The sequence below is a fragment of the Polyodon spathula genome, chromosome 51 (assembly GCF_017654505.1).
Source record: "Polyodon spathula isolate WHYD16114869_AA chromosome 51, ASM1765450v1, whole genome shotgun sequence".
Lineage (NCBI taxonomy): Eukaryota > Metazoa > Chordata > Actinopteri > Acipenseriformes > Polyodontidae > Polyodon > Polyodon spathula.
In genome coordinates, this window is record NC_054584.1 from 518,801 (window position 1) to 533,231 (window position 14,431).

Sequence of the window (14,431 nt, forward strand, 5' to 3'; positions counted from 1 at the left end):
ATAGCATTCGGTTTTAGAATCTGCCGCACAATCCCATTGCGTTGACCCGGAATCCTAGCGGCGGGATATTCACCCAGCTAGATAGAGTGGGGCTGGGAATCAGACTCCTATTGCACAGCAGTGTCACCCAGTCCAGGTTTCACTAGCAGCTTGATCAGCTCAGGTGTGTCTGATTATTAAACTCCTAGTGAAAGCGGGACTGGATCACACTGCTAACCCCCCCCCATGCTTTCCCCATGATTATACTCTGCATATACCATCGTTTCATCTGCTTTGCCTTGTTAATCAGTATGCTTTACCAGACCTCTCTGTGCTTTACAATGCTTCCCTATGCTTTACCAGACCTCTCTGTGCTTTACAATGCTTCCCTGTGCTTTACCAGACCTCTCTGTGCTTTACAATGCTTCCCTATGCTTTACCAGACCTCTCTGTGCTTTACAATGCTTCCCTATGCTTTACCAGACCTCTCTGTGCTTTACAATGCTTCCCTATGCTTTACCAGACCCCTCTGAGCTTTACAATGGGTGGGATGGTCGGGTTATTTCATTTCCAATCAGGACAAACTGTCGCTGGAAAGCAACACGTTTCACACCGACACTAGAAATGCATTGTCACTTTTTTGTTTGTTGTGTTTTCTTGCACAAGACTGACAATTCAAATAATATTGTGCTGAATTAAACTCGGAAACGCGTCCCAGCCTGCTTTCTTAGTTGTGGTTTTGTTTTCTCAGTTTATGTGTTTATTCATTTGTATATTTTATATGTGTATGCGTGTGTGTGTGTGTGTGTGTGTATATGTATATCTCAATTCAACATTTTACTTACAAACTTTCCGCGTGTGTGTGCCACGAAATTATAAATACGAAGTTAAAAAGAAAAAGACTACAACTCCCACAATGCACCTGTAAACGGGGGGGCACGCATGCGCAGTAGCAGAACACGCAGCTGCGGCCTCCTCGCTGTCCCGCCCCGCCCCCCTCCTCCTATTGGGCCACGGCTTCGGCAAAGGCAGTGCCGTCGTCGCGCTGGCGCAGCTGATTGGTCCGGTGTTTGTAATCCCCGCCCCGGCGTGACGCCGTGCTTGTAGATCTGAAGCAGGAATCCAGCGGCATGCTGGAAGGGGAAGGCTAGGCGCGCCCAGGCCGGGCTGCTTTCTGTGCGGCTGCAAGAGGAAGGGGAGACGCGCCCCGGCTGCTTTCGGGTTGAGGGCTGCTCGGGCGATGGGGCTGCCTGTGTTTCTCGGCTGCAGTTGCATCGCGTTTGGCCCGGCGTTCGCGTTGTTCATCCTGACGGTAGCGGCCGATCCGTTGAGAGTCATCATCCTCGTTGCAGGGTGCGTTTGAAACGCTGCATCGTTACTTGCAAGCGGGACCGGTGCTGTTAGTGTGCGTGTCAGTTTGGAAGACCATGATATAAACGTAATTTCACTCGCAAGGAAAGGCGGCTCTGTGCTCTGTGGTGGTGTTGTTGTAGTAAATGTGTTGTTGTTGTTGTTTGGTGTTTCTTGTCGAGGTGTTTCGGTTAGTTGGCAGCACCGTGTAACCGGTAGATATCTTTCTCATTTACAGCCTCGATGTTTTTACACGAGCCGGAAAGATATTCTCATTGTTATTACTTTTCTCAAAATTAGCAAAATGCACAACTATTATATATAGACACACACTCACAGTTTAAAATGCGCTTCTACAGGAAAATATCCTTTTTCTTTATTTCTCTTAACTTGTTTATCAGTCGACAGGTGTCGCGCGTTTCCAAAAGACTGCGTGAAGCTGCTTGATTGATATTGTTATTGTTGTGTTGTTGTGTTGTTGTTGTTGTTCTTTGAACACACCGAGAGGCTTCACAGTCGTTTGTTACATCTCTTGAGATTCTTTTCATGTTTCTCAATCTGAATGCTTTACACGCTGTGTGTTTACCAGGTGTTTTATTAATTAACCTGCCCTTTCCAAAAGTGTTCAATCTTTAATTAATCAGATATTTAAAAAAAACTACTTGCTAATTTTATTCCCCTCCCCCCCCCCCCCCCCCCCCCCCTCCCCTCCCCCCCTCCTCTCCTCTCCTCCCCCCTCTCCTCTCCTCTCCAGGTCGTTCTTCTGGCTGGTGTCTGTGCTGCTGGGTTCTCTTGTATGGTTTGTGGGGGTGCAGCTCAGTGATCAGGGTAACCCCAGTCTCCAGTCCGGGCTGCTTGTTTTTGGGGTGGCCCTGTCGGTGCTGCTGCAGGAGGCCTTCCGATTCGCCAACTACAAGCTGCTCAAGTGTGTGAACGATTCCGCCTAATTTATTATAATTATTATTAGGGTGATGGTGAATTAGTCATTTTAATAGATGCTTTTAAGCTGGAGAAAGGGGTCTTGAATCCAGGAGGTTCAAATCCTGGCTCGGTCACTGACTCCCTGTGTGTGTGTGTGAGACCCTGAGCGAGTCACTTCACCTCCTTGTGCTCCGTCCTTCGGATGAGACGCCAAACAAACGAGGTCCTATTGGAAGAGACTCTGCAGCAGCAGTTGTTGATGATTCAGAGTTCACCCCCCTGGTCTCTGCAAGTCGCTTTGGATAAAGGCATCTGATAAAATGACTCATTAGTAATGATTTTAATGGACTGTATTTAAATCCTCTCTCTCTCTCTCTCTCTCTCTCTCTCTAGGAAGGCTGATCGAGGGCTAGCGTCTCTCAGTGAGAATGGCAGGTCTCCCATCTCTCTCCAGCAGATGGCGTACGGTAAGAGACTCATCAAGGCTTCCTTCCTAGAACTGTCCTGCAGTTAAAGCACAGCTCGGTGACAGTGTGGGAAAGCATAGGCAAGCATTGGAAAGCACAAAAAGGTCTGGTAAAGCATTGTAAAGCACAGAGAGGGCTGGTAAAGCATTGTAAAGCACAGAGAGGGCTGGTAAAGCACAGAGAGGGCTGGTAAAGCACAGGGAAGCATTGTAAAGCACAGAGAGGGCTGGTAAAGCATTGTAAAGCACAGAGAGGGCTGGTAAAGCATTGTAAAGCACAGAGAGGGCTGGTAAAGCACAGAGAGGGCTGGTAAAGCACAGAGAGGGCTGGTAAAGCACAGAGAGGGCTGGTAAAGCACAGAGAGGGCTGGTAAAGCATTGTAAAGCACAGAGAGGGCTGGTAAAGCACAGAGAGGGCTGGTAAAGCATTGTAAAGCACAGAGAGGGCTGGTAAAGCATTGTAAAGCACAGAGGGGGCTGGTAAACTAGCCTGCAGGTTTCTTGCAGTAAAAGCACATGCAGGTGAATCTGAATAGCTGGGATCCAATGGCTGACTCAAGATCAATCAGTCACTTGGAATGGGTTGCAATTTTAATTAGTGTTAATTGTGCAGTGAAGTTGCCCCCCTGTGTTTCTGCTCAGTGTCGGGGCTGGCGTTTGGGGTGATCAGCGGCGCGTTCTCGGGGGTCAACGTCCTGACGGACTCGCTGGGTCCCGGGATCGTGGGGATACACGGAGACTCGCCCCACTTCTTCATCACCTCCGGTCAGTGATGCCTGGCCTCGGACACGGGTTCAAGAGCAGAGCATTTAGAGTGTTGGGATGCAGCTCTCCACAGACGAGGCTCGCTGGGGTGGATCGGGGGGGGGCTGATTCACCATTCAGAGTGGATTCAGAAGCAGCTGCTTGGGTCTGTGTGGATTGCTGTTCTCCGCAGGGTCTCAGAAAAGCAGCACAAACCCAAGCAGCTGTTTGTGAATTCACTGTGAATGGTGAGCCAGCCCCGATCCACACCAGCGAGCCTCGTCCTGGTTTCTGCGGAGAGCTGCATCCCAATCCTAAAATTCTAGGTGATGCATCACTTGTGGCCAGAGCTGCGTGCGTGTTTGAGTGCCTCCTGTTGCTTTGTGCTGACTCTCCCCCCTCTCGTCTCTCTCTCTGCTGTACCCCAGTGTGTGTGTGGGTGCCTCTTGTTGCTTTGTGCTGACTCTCCCCCCTCTCGTCTCTCTCTCTGCTGTACCCCAGTGTGTGTGTGGGTGCCTCTTGTTGCTTTGTGCTGACTCTCCCCCCTCTTGTCTCTCTCTCTCTGCTGTACCCCAGCTTTCCTCACGATGGCGCTGGTGCTCCTGCACACATTCTGGGGGGTGATTTTTTTCGACGCCTGCGAGCGGGGGAAGTGGCTGGCTGGTATCGCAGTGGTGGTCTCCCATCTCGTCACCTCCGGACTGGTGAGATCCCAGTTCCCTCTTACTGGCGCCTGGAGGCTCTTGCTTCTGTGTTCTTAGTATCTTGTTTTTTTTATTTGATTTTTAATTTTTTACATAAATAAAAACAGTAATTGCAGCGTCAGTCTAAATATCATGAAGCTCTGTTGTTGGGAATCAGACTCCCGCTGCACAGCACCTGGAGGCTCTTCCTGGCTTTCACTATGAGTTTAATTCACTCCCGCTGCACAGCAGTGTGATCCAGTCCTGCTTTCACTAGGAGTTTAATAATGAGACTCCCGCTGCACAGCAGTGTGATCCAGTCCTGCTTTCACTAGGAGTTTAATAATCAGACTCCCGCTGCACAGCAGTGTGATCCAGTCCTGCTTTCACTAGGAGTTTAATAATGAGACTCCCGCTGCACAGCAGTGTGATCCAGTCCTGCTTTCACTAGGAGTTTAATAATGAGACTCCCGCTGCACAGCAGTGTGATCCAGTCCTGCTTTCACTAGGAGTTTAATAATCAGACTCCCGCTGCACAGCAGTGTGATCCAGTCCTGCTTTCACTAGGAGTTTAATAATCAGACTCCCGCTGCACAGCACTGTGATCCAGTCCTGGTTTCACTGGGAGTTTAATAATCAGACACACCTGAGCTTGTTCCCTAGACACACTGGGGCTGATCAAGCTGCTAGTGAAACCTGGACTGGGTGACACTGCTGTGCAGCAGGAGTCTGATTACTGACCTGCTGTAACGCTGGTCTCCTGCCTGTCTGTCTCTCTGCAGACCTTCCTGTGCCCCTGGTATGAGACGAGTCTCGTCCCGATCTACCTCCTCACTGCGGCCATGGCAGCGTGGGCATTCAGCACGGCGGGGGGGTCCGTCAGCACCCTGCAGCGCTGCTTTACATGTGAGTGCCCTGACATGGGCCAGGGGTACAGGGGTGAGGTGTTCCTGCTCTCCTCTCCGGACAGGCTCAGCAAAGCCAGGTAAAGACGATGGGGGGTGGTGAGGAGGAGAATAAAGCAGCTTCGCAGAATCTAGCCAGCTTTGTTTATGGTAGTGACACAAAGCGATTGGAAGGACAGCAAGAGCAGTCAGGGAGCAAAGGAGGCCTTGTTAAGCCAGTGATATTTCAAACTGCTTTCCCTTCTCATGATCCCCTCTCCTCTGCCAGGCAAACAGAAAATTGACGATCGCGTGGTGGTCTATTCAGCTCTCCAGGCTCCCTCGGAGGACTAAGGAAGTGCCTGTCCCGTTCAAAAAGGCAATTGAGACGGGTAGCACTGCAGAGAGGACAAGGCCACCAACAAAACAGGGCTGTGAATCAGACTGGATGACACTGCTGTGCAATAGGAGTCTGATTCCCAGCCCTGTAAAATGGACTTAGTGGAACCAGCGCAGCTATTCCTGATTTGGCCAGCAGAGGGAGCTGTGCTGCACATCAATGGACAGAGGTGAGGTGCCGGTACACAGAAGAAAAAAATAACTTCAGAGCGAGAGAGAGATCGTATATTTTGTTTAATTGTATTTCTTGTTTTCAAGCGTTGATTTTTAGTTTGGGGGGGTGGAGGGGAAGAAAAATTTCCAGAGGTGTTCACCGCGATGGTTTCACATCCTAAAGAATAAAGTTTCGAGTCGGGAGACGTGGTTCGAGAGAAACCCGGAACGTTTTCGGTTTGGTATTTTTTTGGGGGGAGGGATGGACCAGATTTGAGTGAGGCGCTGTGGAACCTCTGGGTGTGAACGTTCTGTTCTGAAGTCATCATGACATCATCCTCCTCTGTTTGGAAGGACCCCTGTAATATTATTATTATTTATTATTTTGCTGCGTTTTGGGTTCTGTTGACTCAGTCTTGGATCAAAGAATGTTTGCAAACGCTGTGGAATAGTAAAGAACAAGGATTTAATGTAACATTTTTGATTCTTTTGAAGAGAATCGGTATTATTTTTTTCTTTAAAAAAAAAAAAAAAAAAAAGACAAACCAACCCTGTACAAATCTCCCTTTGATAAATCTGGCCTGATGCCTTTCAAAGAGGAAGCAAGAACAAACTACCCGTGATCACGAAGCTGCAGGGAGCCTGCGTCTCCGCTCTCCGCGCAGGACAGGGTGGCTTTGTGAATACAACTAAACGGATGTACGTTTAGTAAATCATGTAAAAAAATAAATAAATAAATACATGGGTGCTGTTAAAGGCTTTTGTGTGTGTGTTTGTTTTACTAGAAGGTGTTTGTTTTTATTTCTCTCTGTGCTGGTTGATTTTTTTTCTGGGTTCTCTGTTGAAGTTTGCCCGCTCACAGTGTTTTCATGCGCGGTTGCAATGCAGTAAGCGTGGAAACCCGTTCGCGTGATACAAACCTTAACCAAACCTGTGCTTGAGTGTATCGTGCCACGCCGTTTCCACACCAAGTCCTCTGCGCTGCGCAGAATTACACTGCGGGATGCCTTGAGCACGCGTGCGTTTACGAAGTCACTCCTCGCTGAACACACAGTAATCAGAGACGCTGTGTCCAGGGTTAGCCAGCTCTGTATTTCATTGTGTGTTTCTCTCAAAGCCAAGAGCGCTCTGTCTTTCTCTCCTGACACTGAACAATGTATTCCAAAACTGGACCTTATCAAAAAATAAATACGTGGATCGGTGTTTATAATTTAAGCAGAATGTATTTATGATTTATAATTTACATCAACAGTCAGCCACGTGTGCACACATGCATATTATAATAATGGTAACAGCGTTAATAATACACATGCATCTTTTGTTTCTAGCTGTAGAGTGATATGTGGAGAGCACTCGGCATGCCTTCTGTTATTGTGAGTTGCGTTATATAACTTCACACGGGCAGTGTCTGATCTGGAGCCGAGGCAAAGCGTTCACAGCGTGAATACATCCCTATGGAAAGTGACTGGGCAGGCTGGCTGCTCCAGAGGCTAGAGAAAAGGGGTCTTGAGACCAGCAGGATCAAATCCCAGCTCAGTCACTGACTCCCTGTGTGTGTGTGTGTGTGTGTGTGTGTGTGACCCTGAGCGAGTCACTTCACCTCCTTGTGCTCCGTCCTTCGGACGAGACATAAAACAAACGAGGTCCTATTGGAAGAGACTCTGCAGGTGATGCAGAGTTCACCCCCCTGGTCTCTGCAAGTCGCTTTGAACAAAAGTGTCTGCTAAATGACTCATTTAATACTATAATTACAATATTGGCACTGCTTCTCAGACTCTAATAAGGATAATGTCCTGATTATTAGCCATTACCCTGTGATATATATATAATCAAAAACAAAAAAATATGTATACATTGTCCTGGTCAAAGGTGAAAGTTCAAGGCTGTTGCTGTTCCTGCTGTTGGACAACTTCCTCTTCTGGGTTACAGGCTTTGTAAATCACTTCCTGTTTGGGCTCTCTGTGTTTTTTGGACCTGTTTTGAAAATAAATAAATTAATTAATTAATAATAATAGTAATAATTTCATCCGTGTGATGCAGAGTAAGTGTATAGCTGTGAAATAGTGTGTGGCGTCGTTTTCTGCCGCTCGTTTCCGAAACACGTTGCCCGCAGGTCTCTTTCGTGCTGCCGTTCAAATGTGAAACACCTTCTGCCCGCATGAGTGCCTTTCATGCTGTTCAAATGTGAAACACTGCCCGCAGAGTCATCTTTCCACTGCCGTTCAAATGTGAAACACGCTGCCCGCAGGGTCGTCTTTACACTGCTGTTCAAATGTGAAACACGCTGCCCGCAGGGTCGTCTTTACACTGCTGTTCAAATGTGAAACACGCTGCCCGCAGGGTCATCTTTACACTGCCGTTCAAATGTGAAACACAAATGTGAAACACGCTGCCCGCAGGGTCGTTTTACACTGCTGTTCAAATGTGAAACACGCTGCCCGCAGGGTCGTCTTTACACTGCTGTTCAAATGTGAAACACGCTGCCCGCAGGGTGTGCTGTTCAAATGTGAAACACGCTGCCCGCAGGGTCGTCTTTACACTGCTGCCCGCAGGGTCATCTTTACACTGCCGTTCAAATGTGAAACACGCTGCCCGCAGGGTCGTCTTTACACTGCTGTTCAAATGTGAAACACGCTGCCCGCAGGGTCGTCTTTCCACTGCTGTGAAACACTCTGCCCGCAGAGTCATCTTTCCACTGCCGTTCAAATGTGAAACACGCTGCCCGCAGGGTCGTCTTTACACTGCTGTTCAAATGTGAAACATGCTGCCCGCAGGGTCGTCTTTACACTGCTGTTCAAATGTGAAACACGCCCGCAGAGTCATCTTTCCACTGCCGTTCAAATGTGAAACATGCTGCCCGCAGGGTCGTCTTTACACTGCTGTTCAAATGTGAAACACGCTGCCCGCAGGGTCGTCTTTACACTGCTGTTCAAATGTGAAACACGCTGCCCGCAGGGTCGTCTTTACACTGCTGTTCAAATGTGAAACACGCTGCCCGCAGGGTCGTCTTTACACTGCTGTTCAAATGTGAAACAAGCTGCCCGCAGGGTCATCTTTACACTGCTGTTCAAATGTGAAACATGCTGCCCGCAGGGTCGTCTTTACACTGCTGTTCAAATGTGGCGGTTTCAGTGCTAGTTTGATTTCTCGTGTTTGTTTGGTTTCTCGTGCTCGTTTGATTTCTTGTGTTCATCCTCCTCCCCAAATCTGAACTTCAATAGGGGCATCGCTAGAGACCGTTCACTGCGCTTCAGTCTCCGGTCCTCTTCTTTAGACCGGGGCTGATCTGCTGCTCCCTGTATACAGGCAGGGGGGAGAGAGGCTGCGCTTACCGTATGCCTTTGATAAGAAAGTGAGCCGTTAGAATGATTCCCAGAGCCCCGAACAGGATGCCAGCGATGACAGCAAAGATCTCCCCTGTCAAGAAAACAAACACACACAATTATAATGACCACACATCTCATTTCAACATCGGTCCTTTCCAAACAGCACAGTAAAATCATATCAAAAATAATAATAATAACGATGCAATGACTTACCAATCGAATATACAACTCTGGCATCTGCTGTAGCACATGATAAAAAAGGATCATATTAAAAATTAATTTTAATGCACAGATAAACTGTATGAGAGCTTGCCCTGGACTGGAGGGAACATTTCCCACAGTAAAAGCACTGCAAAGGGTGATAAAGCACAGAGAGGTCTGGTAAAGCACAGGGAAGCATTGTAAAGCACAGAGAGGTCTGGTAAAGCACAGGGAAGCATTGTAAAGCACAGAGAGGTCTGGTAAAGCACAGGGAAGCATTGTAAAGCACAGAGAGGTCTGGTAAAGCACAGGGAAGCATTGTAAAGCACAGGGAAGCATTGTAAAGCACAGAGAGGTCTGGTAAAGCACAGGGAAGCATTGTAAAGCACAGAGAGGTCTGGTAAAGCACAGGGAAGCATTGTAAAGCACAGAGAGGGCTGGTAAAGCACAGGGAAGCATTGTAAAGCACAGAGAGGGCTGGTAAAGCACAGGGAAGCATTGTAAAGCACAGAGAGGTCTGGTAAAGCATAGGGAAGCATTGTAAAGCACAGAGAGGTCTGGTAAAGCACAGGGAAGCATTGTAAAGCACAGAGAGGTCTGGTAAAGCACAGGGAAGCATTGTAAAGCACAGAGAGGTCTGGTAAAGCATAGGGAAGCATTGTAAAGCACAGAGAGGTCTGGTAAAGCACAGGGAAGCATTGTAAACACAGAGAGGTCTGGTAAAGCATAGGGAAGCATTGTAAAGCACAGAGAGGTCTGGTAAAGCATAGGGAAGCATTGTAAAGCACAGAGAGGCTGGTAAAGCATAGGGAAGCATTGTAAAGCACAGAGAGGTCTGGTAAAGCACAGGGAAGCATTGTAAACACAGAGAGGTCTGGTAAAGCATAGGGAAGCATTGTAAAGCACAGAGAGGTCTGGTAAAGCACAGGGAAGCATTGTAAACACAGAGAGGTCTGGTAAAGCATATTTCTAAACATGGCAAGCAATGCTATTTTAAATGCATTGCAGAACCCTGGAAAAAGCATGAAGCAAAACGGCTGTCCAAGTTTTCTGTGGTGCCAATCCAAAGCGACGAAGGGATTTTGTTTTGAACTCTGGAGCAGATTAGCAGCTCAGCTGCTTGTCCAGTTTGTGAAACAGCTTTGTTTGAAAACGCTGATCAGGTTGAGCCCCTAATCAGGATGTGGGTTTGGACACACAGGTCATTGTTCCTCTAGGCTGATGCAACCACCCCATTGGCTTGGACCGGATTCCCACAGTACTTTGAACAGCGTCCTGATTTCAGAGCGCCCCCCACCCCCTCGCTCCCCAAACACACTGCATTAGCACAAAACAAAACAAACATTGATACCGTTGCCAAAGCATCTGCAATCACAATGCAATGGCTCTGTGTTAGACTGAGGGGCAATGGGAGCACAAGTATAGTGCAGCTGCAATGGGGGGAGGCTGCCATGACTGCAGCATGCTCACTATACCCTTCCCAATGATCTTCAATAGCACTGCAATGGGGGGAGGCTGCCATGACTGCAGCATGCTCACTATACCCTTCCCAATGATCTTCAATAGCACTGCAATGGGGTGAATGCTGCCAGGCTGCTCACTATACCCTTCCCAATGATCTTCAATAGCACTGCAATGGGGTGAGGCTGCCATGACTGCAGCATGCTCACTATACCCTTCCCAATGATCTTCAATAGCACTGCAATGGGGTGAGGCTGCCATGACTGCAGCATGCTCACTATACCCTTCCCAATGATCTTCAATAGCACTGCAATGGGGTGAGGCTGGTAGAATGGGACCCCAGTGTGCTCACTATACCCTTCCCAATGATCTTCAATAGCACTGCAATGGGGTGAGGCTGGTAGAATGGGACCCCAGTGTGCTCACTATACCCTTCCCAATGATCTTCAATAGCACTGCAATGGGGTGAGGCTGGTAGAATGGGACCCCAGTGTGCTCACTATACCCTTCCCAATGATCTTCAATAGCACTGCAATGGGGTGAGGCTGGTAGAATGGGACCCCAGTGTGCTCACTATACCCTTCCCAATGATCTTCAATAGCACTGCAATGGGGTGAGGCTGGTAGAATGGGACCCCAGTGTGCTCACTATACCCTTCCCAATGATCTTCAATAGCACTGCAATGGGGTGAGGCTGGTAGAATGGGACCCCAGTGTGCTCACTATACCCTTCCCAATGATCTTCAATAGCACTGCAATGGGGTGAGGCTGGTAGAATGGGACCCCAGTGTGCTCACTATACCCTTCCCAATGATCTTCAATAGCACTGAATGGGACCCCAGTGTGCTCACTATACCCTTCCGTGAGGCTGGTAGAATGGGACCCCAGTGTGCTCACTATACCCTTCCCAATGATCTTCAATAGCACTGCAATGGGGTGAGGCTGGTAGAATGGGACCCCAGTGTGCTCACTATACCCTTCCCAATGATTGTTGTATTTGGGGGTTCTCGGACTCACCCAATGGGAAAGACACGAGCACCACTCTCTGGTTCAGGGGTTGGGGCGCGCGGAAGTTGTCCACGAGGGGGGTTGGAGGCAGGACCCCGAGCTCCGAGGACAGCAGAGTGGTCCGCAGCTTCTCAATCTGCATCAGAGGAGAGGGGGGAGGGGGGGGGGGGGTGTCACCCTGTGCTGTCCAGTGCATTATACATTGAGAAGACAGGTAGTGCATAGATGGATAGGGAACACACTCAGGGTAGTGAAGGGGTAATCGTTAGCTTGTGTCAGATTGTTAGTGTGAGATCGTTAGCGTGAGATCGTTAGCATGCGATCGTGTCGGATCATTTCAACTAGTTTGCATCAGAGAGCTGGTATCCAATGAGAAAGACGTCACACTGAGACAGGATGCTCTCTCTCTCTTCAATTATTCCCGTCTGTCTCTGCTGTACCTGCGACCGCGAGAGCGACACCTTCTGGTGGAAGACGGTCCACTGCACGCTCTGGAAGCAGGGGGGCGTGGTCAGGGAGCCGTTGTAACGGAAGAATCGATCGAGGCGCTCGGGGAGCAGGGCCCCGACATCGAAGGAGGGGAGCAGCACCTTCTGACCTGGAGAGGAGGACCAGGACGGAGAGACAGACTATTACCAGCACCACTCAGCAGCCTCACTGAGGCGCAGCGACGCACGCGCTGTGGATTACAGGGAGGCTCGCTGCTCCAGAAGCTAGAGAAAGGGGGCTTGATACCAGGAGGTTCAAATCCCGGCTCAGCCACTGACTCCCTGTGTGTGTGTGAGAACCTGAGCGAGTCACTTCACCTCCTTGTGCTCCGTCCTTCAGATGAGACGTGAAACAAACGAGGTCCTATTGGAAGAGACTCTGCAGCAGCAGCAGCAAGTGACTCTGCAGCAGCAGCAGCAGTTGTTGATGATGCAGAGTTCACCCCCCTGGTCTCTGCGAGTCACTTTGGATCAAAGCGTCTGCTGAATGACCAGTTTAATTAATAATTAATAATAATGTTCCACACAGACCTGTTCCAAGCGTGGCGCTGTGTGCAACAGCACCCTCTGCTGCAGGCAGCCAGGGCTGCAGCAAACCATGGGAAAGGTTCGACTGAACTGGAACATAATCTTTAATGTACAGGTGCCACGACATTATTATTATTATTATTATTATTATTATTTATTATTATTATTATTATTATTATTATTATTATTATCATTGCAATGGAGATGCACTTGCCTGCGTACTTCACATAGCCCAGGTAGTTGAATATCTTCTCGTAGGCTGGGTTTGTCTCCTCTCCCACCTGCACAGCAAGAGGACAGAGTGTCCCTTAGAAAAATTTATCACAGTCCTTTTACCCTGCTTTGCCATGTTTATTAATATGCTTTACCAGACCTCTCTGTGCTTTACAATGCTTCCCTGTGCTTTACCAGACCTCTCTGTGCTTTGCAATGCTTCCCTATGCTTTACCAGACCTCTCTGTGCTTTACAATGCTTCCCTATGCTTTACCAGACCTCTCTGTGCTTTACAATGCTTCCCTGTGCTTTACCAGACCTCTCTGTGCTTTGCAATGCTTCCCTATGCTTTACCAGACCTCTCTGTGCTTTACAATGCTTCCCTATGCTTTACCAGACCTCTCTGTGCTTTACAATGCTTCCCTGTGCTTTACCAGACCTCTCTGTGCTTTACAATGCTTCCCTGTGCTTTACCAGACCTATCTGTGCTTTACTGTGCTTCCCAGGTCTCTGTGCTGTCACACTGCCTCCCTGCCTGCACTCACCTCAATGAGAATGCCCAGCACTGCCAGCCCGTCTGATTGGTTCCTCGCTACACTGACGTTGGGATATTTCTCCGAGTTGAAATGCACCACATGCAGCTTGAGAGGAGTGAAAACAACAGCACACACCATCACAAAACAATACACACACAGCATGCACCATCACAAAACAATACACACACAGCACGCACCATCACAAAACAATACACACACAAAGCATGCACCATCACAAAATAATACACACAGCACTCACCATCACAAAATAATACACACACAGCATGCACCATCACAAAATAATACACACACTCAGCACGCACCATCACAAAACGATACACACACACAGCATGCACCATCACAAAACGATACACACACAGCACGCACCATCACAAAACAATACACATACCCAGCATGCACCATCACAAAACAATACACACACACACAGCACACACCATCACAGTTTGGGGGTACCCACCTCGGCCGGGCTGGCCTGCCAGTCGATGAGGTGCTCCGACCCCGCCCCGTTACCCCCGCTCCCCCAGTGCAGGTGCAGCTGGGCAGCAGTGAACCTGCGAGATAGAGACATGGAGCCCGGCAGAGACATCTCAACTGGAGAGGAGAGGAAAGGGAGGAGAGGGGAGAAAGGAGAGGAGAGGAGAGAGTGGGGAGGTAAGAGAGTGGGGAGTGGGGAGGGGGAGAGGAGAGAGAGGAGAGAGGATATTTGATCAATAATATAAAAAGGTAAGGATAGTCAGACACACACACACACACACACACACACACACACACACACAGCGTGGCTCCGTTCCTCTCCTCTCTTCTCACCGGGCCCCTCTGCCTGCTTCCTGAAGACCATCTGGGTCAGATCTGTCCAACAGCCAGGACTGCAAACCTGGCAACCTTCGAACAGAGTCCCACAGAGACAGCACAGCACAGTGACAGCAGGGTAGAGCATAGACAAACATTGTAAAGCACAGAGAGGTCTGGTAAAGCATAGGGAAGTATTGTAAAGCACAAAGAGGTCTGGTAAAGCATAGGGAAGCATTGTAAAGCACAGAGAGGTCTGGTAAAGCATAGGGAAGCATTGT

General features: G+C 48.8%; 2 protein-coding genes across 7 annotated transcripts in view; one reads left to right on the forward strand and one right to left on the reverse strand.

Annotated features, from left to right (window-relative positions):
* The first annotated feature begins 1,076 nt into the window (after positions 1 to 1,076).
* On the forward strand, positions 1,077 to 6,794 carry LOC121306989 (gamma-secretase subunit APH-1A-like). Of its 3 annotated transcripts, none has more exons than XM_041239044.1 (7): positions 1,079 to 1,332; positions 2,084 to 2,254; positions 2,644 to 2,717; positions 3,359 to 3,481; positions 4,037 to 4,164; positions 4,926 to 5,128; positions 5,317 to 6,794. In XM_041239044.1, exons 1-7 carry the CDS (start codon positions 1,220 to 1,222, stop codon positions 5,330 to 5,332), a joined length of 828 nt encoding a protein of 275 aa, XP_041094978.1. In that variant the 5' UTR covers positions 1,079 to 1,219; the 3' UTR covers positions 5,333 to 6,794. The 3 variants fall into 3 exon arrangements, with proteins under 3 accessions (XP_041094980.1, XP_041094978.1, XP_041094979.1); XM_041239045.1 differs by having other exon boundaries at positions 1,081 to 1,332; positions 4,926 to 5,049; XM_041239046.1 differs by lacking the exon at positions 3,359 to 3,481 and having other exon boundaries at positions 1,077 to 1,332.
* A 495-nt stretch (positions 6,795 to 7,289) lies between these two features.
* ca14 (carbonic anhydrase XIV) overlaps positions 7,290 to 14,431 on the reverse strand; it is a 9,258-nt gene continuing 2,116 nt past the window's right edge. For 2 of the 4 annotated variants that reach the window (XM_041238931.1, XM_041238928.1), the window contains 8 exons: positions 13,819 to 13,952; positions 13,350 to 13,445; positions 12,805 to 12,871; positions 12,015 to 12,172; positions 11,584 to 11,710; positions 9,119 to 9,145; positions 8,912 to 8,996; positions 7,290 to 7,553 (listed from right to left, as the gene is read on the reverse strand). In XM_041238931.1, the coding sequence (XP_041094865.1) occupies positions 7,457 to 7,553; positions 8,912 to 8,996; positions 9,119 to 9,145; positions 11,584 to 11,710; positions 12,015 to 12,172; positions 12,805 to 12,871; positions 13,350 to 13,445; positions 13,819 to 13,952 (791 nt within the window). In that variant the 3' untranslated portion in view covers positions 7,290 to 7,456. The remainder of the gene's footprint in view (positions 7,554 to 8,911; positions 8,997 to 9,118; positions 9,146 to 11,583; positions 11,711 to 12,014; positions 12,173 to 12,804; positions 12,872 to 13,349; positions 13,446 to 13,818; positions 13,953 to 14,431) is intronic. The other 2 variants (XM_041238930.1, XM_041238932.1) reach the window with 2 other exon arrangements.

Coding starts and splice junctions, on each gene's coding strand:
- LOC121306989 (XM_041239044.1), top strand. CDS start 1,220: ATGGGGCTGCCTGTGTTTCTCGGCTGCAGTTGCATCGCGTTTGGCCCG. Junction 1,333..2,083: donor GTCATCATCCTCGTTGCAGG/GTGCGTTTGAAA, acceptor TCTCCTCTCCAG/GTCGTTCTTCTGGCTGGTGT. Junction 3,482..4,036: donor CCACTTCTTCATCACCTCCG/GTCAGTGATGCC, acceptor GCTGTACCCCAG/CTTTCCTCACGATGGCGCTG.